Below are 16,640 nucleotides of genomic sequence, written 5' to 3' on the forward strand. Positions count from 1 at the left end.
AAGGCACACAAACAAGACACATATTTTAGCATAAAACTAGCCTTAGAAAGCACAAGTCATGCCACCATCTACGATACAAAACTAGCCTCAATAGGCATAAGAAAAACCACATAACATGGCATCAAATTGGATAAAAATGGCACAACATAAACCACAAAACACGTCATAATATCACCCCAAGAAGGCACAGAAAAACAATAAATAAAGAAACAATAGAGAGTCTAACTGAGTTACCAAACAAGCTCAAATCTGACTTTTAAGTGAATAATACAAGATTAAAATTAAGAATTAAATTTCGATGAATATTAATTAGTTGTGGAAATAATGCGTTGTAAATTATGATATGATCCCACTTAAATATTAAATAATTTTTAAAAAAAAATCATTTGGTTTCAACTCACATTGCTTATTTATACCATCATTCACTCAATGCTCAACAAACAATTGGATCACACCATAATAAGATTCTACATAAATTTGAATAATGAATCAAGCAAGATCATTGAATAGAATATATGGTTGCACCCTATTAGTATTAGATATAAGCGATATAAGCACAAGTAGGTGATTTATTGATACAATAGTAAAAACTTTATCCAAATTCATATATCTCATCCATGATTTTCACAAGTGTCACATAAAATCAATTCTCCTTAAAGTACATTTTCCACAAAAGGAGTGGTGGCCCCTCCACAAAAACCCATGCCCATAAGAAAGCTCTATGATATTTTTTTTTTATTTTCTTTTTAATTTTTTTGCTGTAAAGTAATTAGTATATTGCTTTAACGGTTAAATGCATCAACTTTGCTTACAAATTTTCACTTTATAAAGAGAGAGAATAATAGAAAGAGGGAGGGAAGGAGAGAGAGAGAGAGAGAGTTTGGCTTGGCTGGCTGGCTAGCTTGCTAGTAGTCCACAAAGATGGCCAGTAAAGCCACGTGGGACAAAAGAGATGCTTATCTTCATGCTCTCTCTAATTAGCCCAAAACTAAATTAAAATAAATAATATATATTAAGAAAAAACCAAATCTAAATGAATGTAATGCTACAACCTAACTTAACAGCTCCTGAACACCGTGGCATTCGCATACAAAGAGTTTATTCTCTCTCTCACTTCTCGGAAACCCAGAACCGCTCCTTCAAATGACCATTATACCCCTCTGGCTGCTGTCAACCAAACACTATGCGGCGTCCCCACTTCCCATGGGCAATTTCGTCACAGAGTGAAACACACGCGACTGCCCACGTTGTCTCCTATGAGGCGCCTTTACCAAATCCCCAAAACACCCTGGATGCGGGGGCTTGTATGTTTGTTCAACATAAGGGTATTTTCGTACTTTGAACTTCAGTATTGCTGTCGGGCCCATAATAAATTGAAAAAAAAAAGAAAGAACGTGAGTGATCCGCGCATAACACTCGAAACACAAAAGGTGGCTGTGAAAAGAGAGAGAAAGAGGAGAGAGAGAGAGAGTTTTTTTTTTCCCTGTTTCGAGACGTTATCGGTATCGGATTTCAAATTTCTATTTGGCCGGAGTTTGGGAACTCCGTTCACGTCCGGTTAGGGTTTCTTTTTTTGAATAATACAGAGAGAAAAAAGATAACCGTTACTGAGTAAGAGTTTTTGTCTTCTTGAAAATTTCGGATTTGAAAAATTCGATTAACCGGAGATTGGTACTCCTGGCCTAGTACGGGGCAGGAGTTTTCACTGTTACGTAGATTCGCTGTTCAACTTAGGGTTTTTTTTTGGGGGGAGAGAAAGGAGTAGTCTATGAAAATTTCTGAAAAGGGGTTTCCGTGGGCTTATGAAGTTGAATTTTCGATCTGTGATTTTGGGTTGTAAAAAAGGCTTACTCTGGGAAGTTTCGTAATGTTTACACCGCAGAAGGTGTGGTCGGCTTGGTCTCTCTCGCCAAGAACTGGGGGACGTAAGAGTGGAACTGGGTCAGGGTCGAACCTGAACTCCGGAGATGCGGCGAAGGGCAAAGGTATTGCTTTTCTTGAGTCTGGGTCTCCGCCTTCGGGATTGGTAGTTCAGGATGGAGGAAATACGCTGATGGGTTCGGGCGAAGCTGCCACGGACCGGGATGGCATGGCTCAGAGAATTTCCCAAATCGAAAATGAGGTTGGTGGGCTGTTTGTTTGTTTGTTTGCTGTTTGCTTTTTTATGTTTTATGTTGACTTTGCTGTAAAAATGGATTTTTGTCTTCCTGGGTTGAAGTGTTTTATGTGCATTAATCTTAACTGAACTGACTGTTGTTGTTGCCAGCTTTTTGAATATCAATATAATATGGGCCTACTCCTGATTGAGAAGAAGGAGTGGAATTCTAAGTATGAAGAACTTAGACAGTCATTGGCAGAAGCTAAGGATGCTCTTAAAAGAGAGCAAGCAGCACATTTAATTGCAATGTCTGATGTTGAGAAGCGGGAGGAGAATTTAAGGAAGGCCCTGGGGGTTGAGAAACAGTGTGTCCGTGATGTAAGAATGAATATTTTCTTTTATCTCGCTTTCTTTGATTAAATATACATATTTATATTCGTTGAGATTGTTAATGAATATGTACTTTGGGGCTGGTGTCTTGGTGGTATTGTTGTATAAAATCAACTTGCTCCTATTATTTGCTAATATCTATAGCACGTTTAATTCTGCAGTTAGAGAAGGCTTTGCGTGAGATTCGTGCAGAAAATGCAGAAATTAAGTATACGGCTGAATCTAAGTTGTCTGAGGCAAATGCTTTAGTTACTAGCATAGAGGAGAAATCTCTAGAGCTAGAAGTTAAGTTGCGTGCAGCCGATGCCAAGCTTGCTGAGGTTAACAGAAAGAGTTCAGAGATAGAGAGGAAATCACAAGACTTCGAGGCTCGAGAAAGCACAGTTCGAAGGGAGCGTTTATCATTTGTTGAGGAGTATGATTAAGGCTTTTAACTTGTTTTATTTTTATATTATAGATTCTATCTGCTCATTCAGTGTGCTTAAGGTTTCTATTTCAATCTGCAAAAGCGTTCTGACATGTTTTATAACTATCTTCTATCAATATAAACTTGTTGGTTTGAATTTTACAGGCAAAAGGCACATGAAAGTAATCTATCGAAGCAGAAGGAGGATTTGCGAGAATGGGAAAGAAAACTTCAGGAGGGAGAGGAAAGGCTAGCCAAGGGACAGAGACTTCTTAACCAAAGAGAGGACAGAGCAAATGAGAGTGATAGGATTTTGAAGCAGAAACAGAAGGACCTTGAAGATGCTCAGAGGAAGATTGATGATGCCAATGCAACTTTGAAGGGGAAAGAAGATGATTTTAGCAGTAGAATAGGAAGTCTAACCATAAAAGAGAAGGCAAGAACCCTTAAATATTGAGCTGTCTTTAAATTGTCTACAGCTGAAATGTTAATAACTTTTTTTTTGGGGGGGATGCAGGAATATGAAGCTTTGCGAATAAACCTAGAGATGAAAGAGAAGGAATTTTCCCTTTTAGAGGAAAAGCTGAATGCTAGGGAAAGAGTAAGCTTTTGCACCTTTTATTTTTTATAGAAGAGATACAAGACTTGGTTATTAGGGTAATGAGATAGTTTTATTGGGACTCACCCACTGAATATCTCTTTATGTTTCACTCCCATATTTGTGTTCTTCCCTCTCTTTCTGTCCTTTTATATATATGTATATATATATATATATATTTGATAAACTACATATATTTGATAAACTACATTTCTTAAAGCGTAATGATATGTGCACCAAATTTATGCACCAAAACATTACATCAACTGATGTGGTAGTTTCTTTTAACCAATCACATTTATTTCAGACAGGACCCACTATTTTAAAAAACAGGCCACTTCAGTTGGTGTAATGTTTTTGTGCTTATATTATTATTCTTTCTTAAAATAAGTTTGGTTTTGTATTACAATGTAAATGGAAGACTGTCTGACTGAAAAATACTGCAATATGCATGACACAAATGCAGGATGAAATTCAGAAGCTTACTGATGAGCATAATGCAATTTTGGAAGAAAAGAAACATGCATTTGAATTGGAAGTAGAACAAAAGAGAAAATCGCTAGATGAGGAATTGAAAAGCAAGGTGGTTGATGTAGAGAAAAAGGAAGCTGAAATTAATCACATGGAGGAGAAACTTGCAAAACGGGAGCAGGCTTTGGAAAAGAGATGGGAGAAGTTTAGGGAGAAAGAAAAGGATCATGAAACAAAGTTGAAAACCCTGAAGGAAAGGGAGAAGACTGTTAAATCTGAGGAAAAGAACTTAGAGAAGGAGAAGAAGGAATTGCTTGCTGACAAGGAGGAATTGCTTAGGCTCACGTCAGAAGTTGAGAAGATAAGGACGGAAAATGAAGAACAACTGCGGAATATCATTGAAGAGAAAGAAAAGCTTAAAGTGAGCAAAGAAGAGAGGTCAGAATATGGGCGTTTGCAATCAGAATTGAAGCAGGAAATTGACAAGTACATGTTTCAGAAAGAATTGCTTCTGAAGGAAGCTGAGGATCTAAAGCAGCAAAAGGAAAGTTTTGAGAGGGAGTGGGAAGAACTGGATGAAAGAAGAGCAGAGATTGATAAAGCACTGAAAAATGTGAGTGAACAGAAGGAAGAGTTAGAAAAACTGAAACAAGTTGAAGAAGAGAGGTTGAAAAATGAAAAAGCTGCTGTACAAGACTACATAAGAAGGGAGCAGGAGGATCTCAAGTTGGCAAAGGAATCATTTGCAGCCAACATGGAGCATGAGAAGTCCTTAATAGCTGAGAAAGAACAGAGTGAGAGAAGCCAAATGCTTCATGATTATGAGATGCGGAAAAGAGAACTCGAAACTGATATGCAGAATCGACTTGAGGAGATGGAAAAGCCATTACGTGAAAAGGAAAATTCTTTTGAGGAAGAGAAGAAAGGAGAACTAGATAATATTAATTACTTGAGAGAAGTAGCCAGAAGAGAGATGGAAGAGTTGAAATTTGAAAGGCACAAAATTGAGAAAGAAAAACTAGAAGCTGACGCAAATAAAGAGCATCTTGAACGGCAGAGAGTTGAGATACGAAAAGACATTGATGAGCTTTTCGACCTTAGCAAGAAGCTTAAGGACCAGCGTGAACTATTTATCCAGGAGAGAGAACGCTTCCTTTCATTTATTGATAAACTCAAGAATTGCAGTAATTGCAATGAGATTATTTCTGAATTCATGCTCTCTGATTTACAGCCTTTTGCTGAAATTCAGAATGCGGAAGTACCCCTCCTTCCAAAACTGGGTGATTATACAAAGGGAGGTGTAATTGATGATCTGGTTCCTTCTAAGAGGCAGAACAATGATTTATCTCCAAATGTTGATTCAAAATCTCCAATATCTGGTGGGACTATTTCTTGGCTTCGTAAATGCACAACTAAGATTTTTAAGTTCTCCCCCGGTAAACAAAATGAGTCTATCTCTGGTCGAAATTTGGCTGAGGAAACATTTGATGGAGAGGAGATTATGGAAGAGCCATCCAAAAAATTACAGGCCACTGAGATTGAGGCAGAGCTCTCTTTTGCTGCTGCAAGTGAATCTTTTGATGTCCAGAGGAAAGAATCTGACAACAGCTTAAGAGAGTTGGAAGCTGGACAAGATCTGTCCGCTGATCATGAGAGCAACATCAATAGTAAGGGGCTAGAAACTCAAGAAGATTCTCAGCCTTCTGATTTGAAAGGTGGTCCAAACAAGTCTCGGGGAAGAGGGAAGGCAGCTAGAGTTGCCAGAACACGATCTGTGAAAGCAGTTGTTGAAGATGCTAAGGCTATACTTGGAGAAGATTCAGAACTAAATGAGAGTGGGTATCAAAATGGGACTGCTGAGGATTCCTCCAATACAAATGCTGAAAACCAGGGTGGGCTCAGTGTTGATGATAAGAAAACTAATGTACGAAAGCGAGGTCGTCATCAGACATCTCAAATCACAGTCAGTGAGCATGACAGGATTGACAGTGAAGGACGTTCAGAAAGTGTCATGGGAGGGCGGCGGAAGAGAAGGCGAGACAAAGTTCCACCAGTTGAGCAAGCTCCAGCTGGACGGCGTTATAATCTTCGCGGATCGAAAAAGTAAGTCTTTTAACATTTTAGATCTTCATAGGTGTGTCCAGCTTGCTGTCTCACAACCAGCTAAATGGGCCATTTTACATTGTTTTGATATATATGGCCTGGGTTTTACATTCGCTTGGGGATAAATCCCGTTCAGCCCACAAATTAGACTGATTGGATGGCTATTAAGTATTAGAAGCTTAAGTACATACAATTAAGTTCAAACCTAACTACATAAAAGTAAGTCCAAAGTATATAATTGGATTTGTCCCAAAATATAACAAAATTGAAATCACTTTTATTTATATATATATAAAAATATAATGCGGTGTGCTATTAGTTACTTATCACGATAAATTTACTCGTGTTTTTGCTTATTGTCATCAGTCAATTTACAACTCCACCAGCTAGAGCTTCAGTTGACCATAGCAAAGAAAACCAGGAAGAAGATGTTGTTGGGGGTACGGAAGAAGCAGGTGTTTCTTCTAAAGCTGCCCCAGCTTCTTCAGCAGGAGTTGCCAGTGAGAATGGTGGAAGTATGCGCCTGTTGCGGGTTAGTATATCAAAGGGCTTTTTTTATCTACATGTTTTTAGTTATATATTTTTGTAACCTTTTATTGTTTATTGCTATTATTTTTATTTTTGAGTTCAAATATCTGTTTTGGTAGTAATATTAAGTTGTTGGGAAGTGATTTCTTCTACCTTCCATTCTTATGGTCATCGATCTTGTTGTCTGCCAATTTAATAGTTTTAATCAAAGACTTCTGATTTTATTCTTTCTAACTTGTTTTCTTCTGTTTTATTTTATGCTGGCAGTGTACGAATGTTGGAGACACTGGGGATATAATAAAAAACGTGGCTGAGACTAGAGCTTTGAGTGAAGAGGTGAATGGAACACCTGAAAGAGCGGAGAAGTATTCCAACAGAGACGAGTGCCAGAGTGAATCCCACGGGGAAGATGCTAGTCATGTCGAAGACGAGGACGAGGACGAAGATGAAGAGCCCTTACGTCCTGGTGAAGCCTCAATTGGAAAGAAGCTGTGGACTTTTCTTACCACATAGCCGCAGAGCTTTGGTTGCCGATAAGTACGAATCTTGACTGAGTCAACTTTTTTAGGCATGTATGCTTTTTAGGAGCCTACCTTATGTGTAGTAGTGTGTATTAACATTTTGATTTAGCGCTAGAACCATGGGAATATTTGAGGCAGGGGTAATTGGGTTTTTCTTTGCCCCTCCATATCTTCTGTAGGAGTTAGGAGTATTGGGTTATTTTATGATTTTTTTTTCTTCGTAAAAATTAGACATTTTATGTAAGCAGTAAACCGGTGCATATTTGTCACTGGAACGCGTCTTCCTCTCCTTCCCACATTGTTTGTATCAAATGTTTTGTATCTCTTTTGTTCTGGAATGATTGCTTGAACTTGATGATCTCTCTCTCTCTATATATATATATATATTTATTTATTTATATATATATAATGATGTCATGAGCCTCTTTAAGGGTATCGGAATTTTCCGGTATAGCTGTGCAACAGTGGTGGAGAACCACAGAAATGGAAAAGCTAGTTAGTAGTTCGTGTATCTGGTTCTGGTTGTTATTGACTTATTGTTAGCAAACATTGCTTTTATTCAGTTATTATTTATTATTAGGAACGCTCCTTGTGTGGGTGGCGGCTGATGTTATCTTAGCTAAAGTTGAGAGACAGCAAATTGTGATTCAACCATTACATTTTGAAATCTTTATTGAAAAAGAAAGTTTTGGTTTATGTCACTGTCATTTAAATAAATCAACTAGTTCCATCTTTTTAACGGGTCCCTGCTCTTTGAGTTTAATAATCCAGGTTAAGGATATCTATATTGAAGCACAAGCTAATATCTTTTCAAACCCAAGTCAAATTCAAACTCTGAGCTCTCTAAATTCTCTCACCATCCAGAAGCAATTGTAGGAAATTAAACTCTTATGTTTGGTAGGGAGGAGAGAAATGAAGGTTGAGGATTCAAGAAAAAGACAAAATAAAATATATTAAATATTATAATTATCTTTTAAAAAATAATGAATATAAAACAACATAAATGATAGCTATAATACTCTCCATGTTTCTCTTATTTTTACCAAACAAAGCCTAATGATTTTTCAAGTTGGAACCGCTGTTGACTATGATTAGTTCGAGGATACTTAGTGGTTTGCCTTGGTAGTTGGTATCCAATTTCATGCATTCTGTTATTATTGATAGTTTACTAGGACATAGTAGTAAGGTATGAATCATTATTGTCGAATGCACAAGCGTGTCAATTTGGTAATAATATTATTTCTGACAAGAGCTCTACAATTTAGGCCTATACTTAAATGTTATGGTGTATCTAATAATCATCGTCACAATATTCCAAAATAAAAAGAAAAGAAGCTGGTACAAACAAATAAGTTGGAAGAATCCACTACAATCAATGTTCATTGGATGGTTTTCCTAGCATTATTGACTGATCCATGCACACATGTGTACGTCCATGCTAGTGAGACAATAGTCAAATTCCATTGCCTCTGCTGATTTGACTCGAGTGTTTTTTTTGTCTCTTGATGACAACAACATAATATATAATCATCTTCTTCTAAAGGGTAGTCTTTTAAGAAATCAGATCAAGATAACAATTCTGGTTAAAAAAAAAAAAAAGCTTAAATGAAGGTAAGTAACTTCATTGTTATATGATTTAGCAAGCTTAGAGAGAGGCCAAATAACAAAAATGTTGTAGGGTAAATTTACCCTCCCTCGCGAGTAAATGCTCACAATGGTACAAGAACTAGTTCACTCATCTCAGAAAACTGAGTTCACAATATCAATGGAAAAATGTGAACACAACAAATAAAATAAAGAAAGATCAAACATTTAAGCACAATCAATGTAGACTTTTCAAATATAAATGAATTCTGCACTTAATACATTTATTGTAATTGTTGTGAGCAGGTTTTGCATTTAGTGTATTTATTGTAATCAATGTCTTTAATGTCATTAAATTGTAAATGGTCAAAGAATAACCTAATTCAAAAAAAGAAAACTTTATTAAAGTACTGAAAAACAAGCATACTCTTTTGTCAAAGTGGATGTAGGCTTGAACCTTTTGTGCTGCTTCTATCAATTATTTACACTCACATTATTTCTTTGAGTACTCGAAGCTCTATTCGGCTACTCACATATTTTGGTGTTGTAACAAAATTCTTCCAACAACATTTGGAACAATCATCCGTGGAGGAAGGATGACAATTAAAATGGGAAAAATACACAGCCCCCAATTCGATCCCACATCAATGAATCTATTTTAATAATTTCTCAGCCTCCAACTTAGAACAAATCTAATATCAGCAAGCAAAAATAATCGAATCTCCACAATCAATTTCAAGAGTAAAAAGGAGAGGAAGGGACACTTGCCGATGACTCGGATCTTGGAGCCGCTTGGGTCTTGGAGCATCCCAGATTTTAGCCCTTAGATCTTGAGGACGCTCGGATCTCAGAGCCACTCGGGCCTTGAAGCATCTCGAAGTTTAACCTTGCTTCAAGCTGGAGAAAACATCGATCATGAACGATGACAACAAGGTTGGCTATTCATTTTCCTGTGGCAACACCAGGAATCAAAGCAAACAAGTAACGCCAAGCCAGATAGGTTCAAACAGATAACACAAAAGATAAGCAATAATTAACGAAGTTAAAAAAAAGCCACTAAAATAGGAGTTCAACTCAGAATGCGGTGAACAGGATGAGTTATCAAGGGATTCTCATGTTTGTAAATTGTACTGCTATTAGTGCTTGATTAAATTTCACATGGAATAAAAAAAAGCTTTAACAGAATTCGTAGATTTTTAAAATTTTCAAGAAAAAAAAAACATGAGATTTTCAATTTGCACCATATTAGAACCAGAGATATTTTCTTGCAAAAGAAATTAAAAAAAACTGGGTATTTTATTTATTTATTTTTGTAATTTTCAAAAGCTCGGAACAGTATTTTGTTAGTGAAAATAATATTAATTCTTCCACCAGATTCCCATGTTACATTATTGATTTAGTTACTAGGTGAGATATAATCAAATTAAATCCAGACAGCTACATCAAACAAGACTAATTAAAAGGGTCTAAATGCCACCAAAGGTGATCACAGCAAATGTGTAATATAACAACTACATTCCCATATGTGTCAATACAATCGATCTGTATACTAACCTAAAAAATTATAAGCTGCTTAACTGGTCAAAAACCATCTAACAAAGATGCTTCTAATTCTTTTGTACAAGTCCCTCCTCAGTTCTTAACTAAGGAAAAAACTCTTCTACAGATCTTTTATGGCTACAACAAACAATCCCATAACTCCATTTACCTTCTACCGTGATGGCGATGCCTGTCCCTACTACTATGCATCAAATTATCAGGATCGTAACCATTCCTGCTTTCATCAACCCAATTTTCGTATCGACTGGAGCCATAATCTATTGGTGAGAGACGTGGTGGATAGGATGAAGCAACAGAGCCATGGTTTGAAAATCCTTCATCAAGAAAACGGCTTCGTCTACCTCTGTCTGGTTCAAACCTTCCTATTGGATTAGCTCTTGGACTGTGAGAGTTGTAGTTAGATTCATAATTACCATATCTGGGAAGGTAAGTTGCTGAGGTAAAACTATCGTCAACACCAGGTGGTCCATCTTCTCTTAATTCCCTGGACCACCTTTCCTCACGCTGATGTCCTCTGCTGACTTGTTCTGATAGATGACTGGATCTGCGGTGTGTTCGGTTCCTATAAATATCTGAAGATGATGGTGAAGCTGCCCAGAGTCTCTCATCGGCATTTTCTGGAATAGGCCCGTTTATCCCTGGAAACTCTACACTCTTTTTCCTCTTTGCTTCACTTGGTGTTTCAATAATTTCTCCATCCTCCTGCTCATCCTTCATAATATCGCCATCACCGAATATTATAATACCTGATGGTTGATCCTCGTCATCAGGATCTGTGAAATGCCAAGAAAAAAGTGTCATGAAATGAATTAGCATCAAGTTTGAAAAGTCTCCTGGTTACTATTTCATTTTTTTTTATTTAGAAATTTAGGCTATGCAAAAAGTTAATGTACGTTATTATTTTTTAACGTACATACAACAAATATTCAATAAATTTTTACAGTAACAATAGTGAGGACTCATCATTAATTACATGTAATTTAAATAGAAAATAATTTTTCCCAATAGGCTATTGCGTGAATAGGTAAGAGGTAAGGATTATGAACAAAATTTGAAAATAATGAAATTCTGTTTGTGGGATCAAGTTGTGATGTATAAACATAATAATTTTACTCATGAAAACCGAACTCTGACTCACAGAAACTTGCTATATTTGTATATTAGAAAAATTAATTACATGTAATCTCACAACATGAGGGGAACAGGAAGCACAGGACGACAATATAAAGAAATAATTTAAACTACCAAGGTATCCTGGAGGGTATCCAATTTCACGCATTCTACTTAGCCAAGGAGGTGGATCAAGCTCCTGCATAATCCACAATTCAAGGCAAAAAGAAACAAAATTATCAAACAAATAAGTATAGGTGTGTAGATAACAAATGTAAATTAAAATCAATCTCCTCAAAAGAACAAAATTTACAGTAACCAGGAGATATTCATCACTATATTGTGTACAATAAAAATTACTACACCTAATAACTATAATTCATTCAAATACAATAAAATAAAAGCAACCGGCCAATTGTTGGAAATTAAGCATAATAATGACAAGTCCCTTCCCATTTTTAACTCAATAAATGTCCTCATTTTCAATTTGTTTGTTCAATGGTGTAATCATTTTTAAGTTCATAGGTCCACCCACATGTTTGACAGTCAACAGCAACAATGTCTGGTCTCAAATTTAAATCCATTCTCTAAAACATATACCGCGAACACACAAGATTTTGAACATATGGTTGAATGATCATTAAACGCACGACTCAAACCCAAAGCATTGTTATGTAAATTCATAATAAATGTACTGATTTCAAGCAAAACTATGCATTATATACTTGACATATTTAACAAGAACTCAGATTATATCTTTGACATTAATTTAAAGTGAACAAAATCAACCAATAAAATAACATATCAACTATATGACAAAGAAAAGGCCAAATTACCGAGAGACCCAAAAGCTGCCGTGTTTCAGCATCAAGAGCTCCTGGCCTTAAACCATCATACTTTCCAGCTGGAGAATTCTGATAATACCGAGTTGAGTTGCGTGAAGCACTATTCTGGTTACGCTTGGACTTGTGCTGTTTGCGAGCATTGTTGACAGCAACTCTATCACGAGGTTTTGGACATTCCTTCAAAGAATGATTATAGGAACCACAATTGAAACAACGGGCAGCGTCATCAATAATCTCCACACCTCTAAACAAATTCAAGAAAATAAATTCAATTTAGCAACAAAAGAATCTATAAAGAAAAAGACAACTCTTTTTTTTGGAAACATGGAGCACACCCACCCACCCAATCACTTAATAAAGCAAAAAAGCAACTAATAACACCAAACATGTAAACAAGCAGCCAGATTAATCAAAGGAATCATTTTTCTTAACAAGAATTTCAACTTTAATGGAGTCAAAATATTTTGTTGATAAATCACTGAACATGCAGCCCATACATTCAATGTGAAGCAAAAGGATTTGGAAATGAATCTTCTATATCTTTTTTTTTTACTAAGGCAAGATACAATTTTTTTTTTTTTAAATAAAGTATAATAATTTAATATAACTTCTACTTGGGTAAAATTCCAATGAGTAATAATAGTATAACGGTGTTTACCCCTCAATGTTATTTGTACCATCATCTGATGTCAAACCCAATGCAAAACCACGATCATATAGAGGCACAGAGTTACAATCCAATTCAACAAATTCCTTGTTCTGTTCTTTCCTTGTTTGCTTGTCCATCCAGAAAGACTACAAATACAAAGTAAAAGACACTTGAGAAGGATTGATGGCATTATACATGTATCAATATAAGCTCATGAACAAGTTTAAAGCAGAAAAGTGTATGCGACTGGGGAAAGGTTCTGACCAGAATATGTTCTACAAAGAGTTAATGTAGCTTATTATTTTCCCACCAAAAGAATAGAAATCGATCACAAGGGCACATTCTCAAAGCAAGTAACCTAAATGTTAAAAAACCTGCCTCCGCTACACAAGGAGGACCAAGCACAGATAGTGGAAGCTCACCACAGATGACGTTTTCTCCAAGCCAACATGTAAAGCAGGAAAGAATGTCTCTTCTCCAGATTCTAATACTTCAACTGGATCCTAAAAAACATGTTTCAAATAGTTCAATCAGAGTTCAAAAATTAATACAGGAAATTAACAAAAAGAAACTGCATTGATTGCATAGAAAAACACTAAGTGAAGTCGGTCAATCAAAAAACAAAAGTGATGTTTTATTTTTTCCACCAGTGAAGATAATTTCTTAAACAAAAAATTCAGGTTACATATTATTCTATCAATTTGATAGCCATAAAGTCACTACAACACCGGCTAACTTTTAAGCCTTTCTATATTCTAGGTGCAAAGAAAAGATAAAGGAAAGAGAAGGAAGAACCTTTATTAGATTAATCAAGCCAAGTACTCAGCCAAAAAAAAAAAATGAAAGCATTCAGGAAGAATGTAATTGTTCAGACAATCTTAGTTTACCAGAAGGAAATAGTTTTCATTCCAACTTCAAAGGTAAGGTTAATCATATACTTTTTCATATAGTTTTAGTCCTTTAATAGGACTTCGCAACAGTGTAATAAAACAACCATGTTGCCACCATGGGGTAACATGTTAAAACTTAAAAATATACAATTAATAAGTATCTCACTTGGGTTTTGGAAACATGTTGAGCATGCCATTCTGACCATTGCTGTAATAGCTCTTCAAGCTTATGTTTACTAGCTCTGGAAAAGAAAGAGATCTGCTTAAAAATCAACCATTGGAGAAGTAACCAGAGTTTCCAAAGACCACTAAATTAAAGATCACACATGAATAATTTAAGAATATATTTATTTATGATACTGAATATTCCCAATTTCCCACCAACCTTGTTAAGGAAGTATATTTGACACACACTGACGGTTGCTGCTGTTCATCAAACATTACCCGGGCTCTCTTGATACCTGAAATAGCTGGTAATTTTGAATTATGGAAAAAGCCAAATTCACTTATAACAGAACAACTCAAAATCAGATAATAAATAATTTAGAAATCCTTGGTTCTATGTTGTAGGGTACTATTTAAACTGTAATATTATCCTTTAAACCCATCTGTATTAGCCTCCAAATTCTAAGTGGAATGGAGGTAGATATTATTAATGAAAATAAATAAAAAAAACTTGGTATATTATATGAAAAGAAGGATACAACTGCCACCCATCTTTTTTATCCCAATGGAGTTCTCTTCTTGGAAGGCAAGACGACCAATCTCAGCATTTGCCCCACTATTTGGTGCCACAGCAACTAAAACATTTTCAGTCAATTTGACATTCACTTGTAAGAAAGATGAGTTATCAACGACATCCTTTTCAAGGTTTGGTTCTGGTAAGCAATGACTATCTTCACATTGAGCACCATCCTCATTGTGAACCCCTGTTGATGCAGGGACACTATTCAAATCCTCAATTTCCATATCCGAATCGCTGTCAATCAAATCCTTTTGAGGGTTTGATTCTGGAAGCTGATCACCATTTTCACATTGAACAACACTCTTGTGCCCCTTCTCTACACTGTTGAGTTTATGTTCTTCATCCTTGGAACTAGTTTGTTGAGAATCAATCTCACTTGGACCATTCTCAAAATTATCTTCATCATCATTCTCACTCTCACGGGCAGATTCACCAGAAGCATGGAGGGCAATCATATTTTCATTATCCATATAGAACTATGATGATTTTTCGAACAGGTCTTCTAAATAAGCTACGGAAATTACTCTGCAGAAAATAAAGCACCATATCAGCCACAAAACAATATAATAAAGAATGTATTTGTGTGTTGTGTGTATATACATTTTGAAGCAATGCAAAAATGCTGGAAATGGGGGAATGATTCTAAATTCACCTCCAAAGCATATCTAAAACACAAAACATTGCATTGACGTAGTGTTACATTCAAGTCAACTAAATAAAAAACGATAACCCATTTGAGTGCAGATTATAGGTACAATGACCATAAACCATACTTAAGCAAATAGATTATGTGAACTTGTAGAAGAAGAAATGAATCACAAACTCTCGAAATCGACACAACATCACAGAAAGTTAACTAATTCACTTATTTGACACAATTTTTTTATTAATTAAGCCAACTATCTCAAGCTTAGTAAATCTACTTTTCACGGTTGACTCAACTATTTTGCGCTCTTTCAGAATTTCAAAACAATAATAAAATAAAAAAGCAAAACCATGGCCTGATAATACATTGACAACACACTCCAGCATAAAGTCACAAGACTACACCATAGCTAATCAAATCAATTAAATTCTGAAACAAAGAATATGCTTGAAATTAAAAAAAAAAAAAAAAAGAGACAATGAAGTGAGAAATGAACCTGTTTGGTAGCTGGGAAAGAAAAGAACAATTGGGGGAGAAGATCTAATTCAAATTCGTATTATACTTCGAAATAGGGAGGGATTAGGGTTTTAATGAAAAGAGATGAGAAGCTGAATCGTCGAAGCCAATCAGATTAAGGAAAGATAAGCAATAGATCTCCTTTTCCTTGTGTCGCTCAGCTCTTCTTGGAAGGGAGAGGAGAGAGAGGAGACAAGGATAGCCTGCAATGCGGCGTAGGGTACGTTCCCTAGGTTTCTTTTCCGTTCTTCTCTTACCTCACTGCCCAATTCTCAACAAGATATGCTTTGACTCTTTTCTTTTTATTTAAAAAAATTAATTAAAATTCTTGATTATTTTATGAAAGAGGCCCTATATATAATCATGCACTATTATTTTCGGCATTAACTTTGGCGGCTTTTGCCACTTGCTTTTGTTATGTTATTCAATTCATTATTGTATTTTTTTTAGGAAACAAAAAATTCATCACTAGATTTTTATTAATTTAATTTCGATTCTTTACAAAATCATAATTTTTTTTTGCCAATTCATACCAAACTTACATTGTAAATTTCCTTAATTTTTTTTAAAAATAACATTGTGGTTCTCCCATCTCATGGGAAATGACATTAAAAGATGAAATATGGTACCCGATGTTATGTATAATACTCATGTCGTACTTTTAATTTTAAAATGACTTAAAAAGAGTACCTCCCCTTTTAATAATTTTTTAAATACCTAAATTAATAGTTAAATCATTACTATTACGTAAGTTTTTTTTTTATATATATAATATCTATATATTATACAAATATGATTTTTAAGAGAATGATGTGATGCCCTAAAATTGTTTTAAAACACTTTTAATTAGAACTATAAATATGGACCGGCCCGGTCCGATCCAAGTTGTGTCGGGCCCAAGTCGGACCGGTCAACTTTCTTTATTTGGGCCCAAATTTGGGCCCACTTTTAGGCCTATTTTATTATTGCAAAAAAATGTG

The 16,640-nt window shown here is 35.5% G+C and overlaps 2 protein-coding genes across 2 annotated transcripts; one reads left to right on the top strand and one right to left on the bottom strand.

Annotated features, from left to right (window-relative positions):
* The first annotated feature begins 1,412 nt into the window (after nucleotides 1-1,412).
* LOC133817760 (protein CROWDED NUCLEI 1) lies at nucleotides 1,413-7,475 on the top strand. The gene is made up of 8 exons (XM_062250360.1): nucleotides 1,413-2,122; nucleotides 2,267-2,476; nucleotides 2,650-2,903; nucleotides 3,060-3,330; nucleotides 3,412-3,495; nucleotides 3,959-6,066; nucleotides 6,433-6,598; nucleotides 6,862-7,475. Exons 1-8 carry the CDS (start codon nucleotides 1,868-1,870, stop codon nucleotides 7,105-7,107), a joined length of 3,594 nt encoding a protein of 1,197 aa, XP_062106344.1. The 5' UTR covers nucleotides 1,413-1,867; the 3' UTR covers nucleotides 7,108-7,475.
* Nucleotides 7,476-10,137: 2,662 nt separating this feature from the next.
* On the bottom strand, nucleotides 10,138-15,921 carry LOC133817761 (uncharacterized). The gene is made up of 9 exons (XM_062250361.1): nucleotides 15,641-15,921; nucleotides 14,458-15,023; nucleotides 14,139-14,223; nucleotides 13,920-13,995; nucleotides 13,286-13,366; nucleotides 12,873-13,009; nucleotides 12,206-12,458; nucleotides 11,505-11,568; nucleotides 10,138-11,032 (listed from the first exon to the last, which is right to left on the bottom strand). The coding sequence occupies exons 2-9, from the start codon at nucleotides 14,966-14,968 to the stop codon at nucleotides 10,404-10,406; spliced, it is 1,836 nt and encodes a 611-aa protein (XP_062106345.1). The 5' UTR covers nucleotides 14,969-15,023; nucleotides 15,641-15,921; the 3' UTR covers nucleotides 10,138-10,403.
* Between the last annotated feature and the right edge of the window lie 719 nt (nucleotides 15,922-16,640).

The sequence above is a fragment of the Humulus lupulus genome, chromosome 2, assembly GCF_963169125.1.
Source record: "Humulus lupulus chromosome 2, drHumLupu1.1, whole genome shotgun sequence".
Classification (NCBI taxonomy): domain Eukaryota; kingdom Viridiplantae; phylum Streptophyta; class Magnoliopsida; order Rosales; family Cannabaceae; genus Humulus; species Humulus lupulus.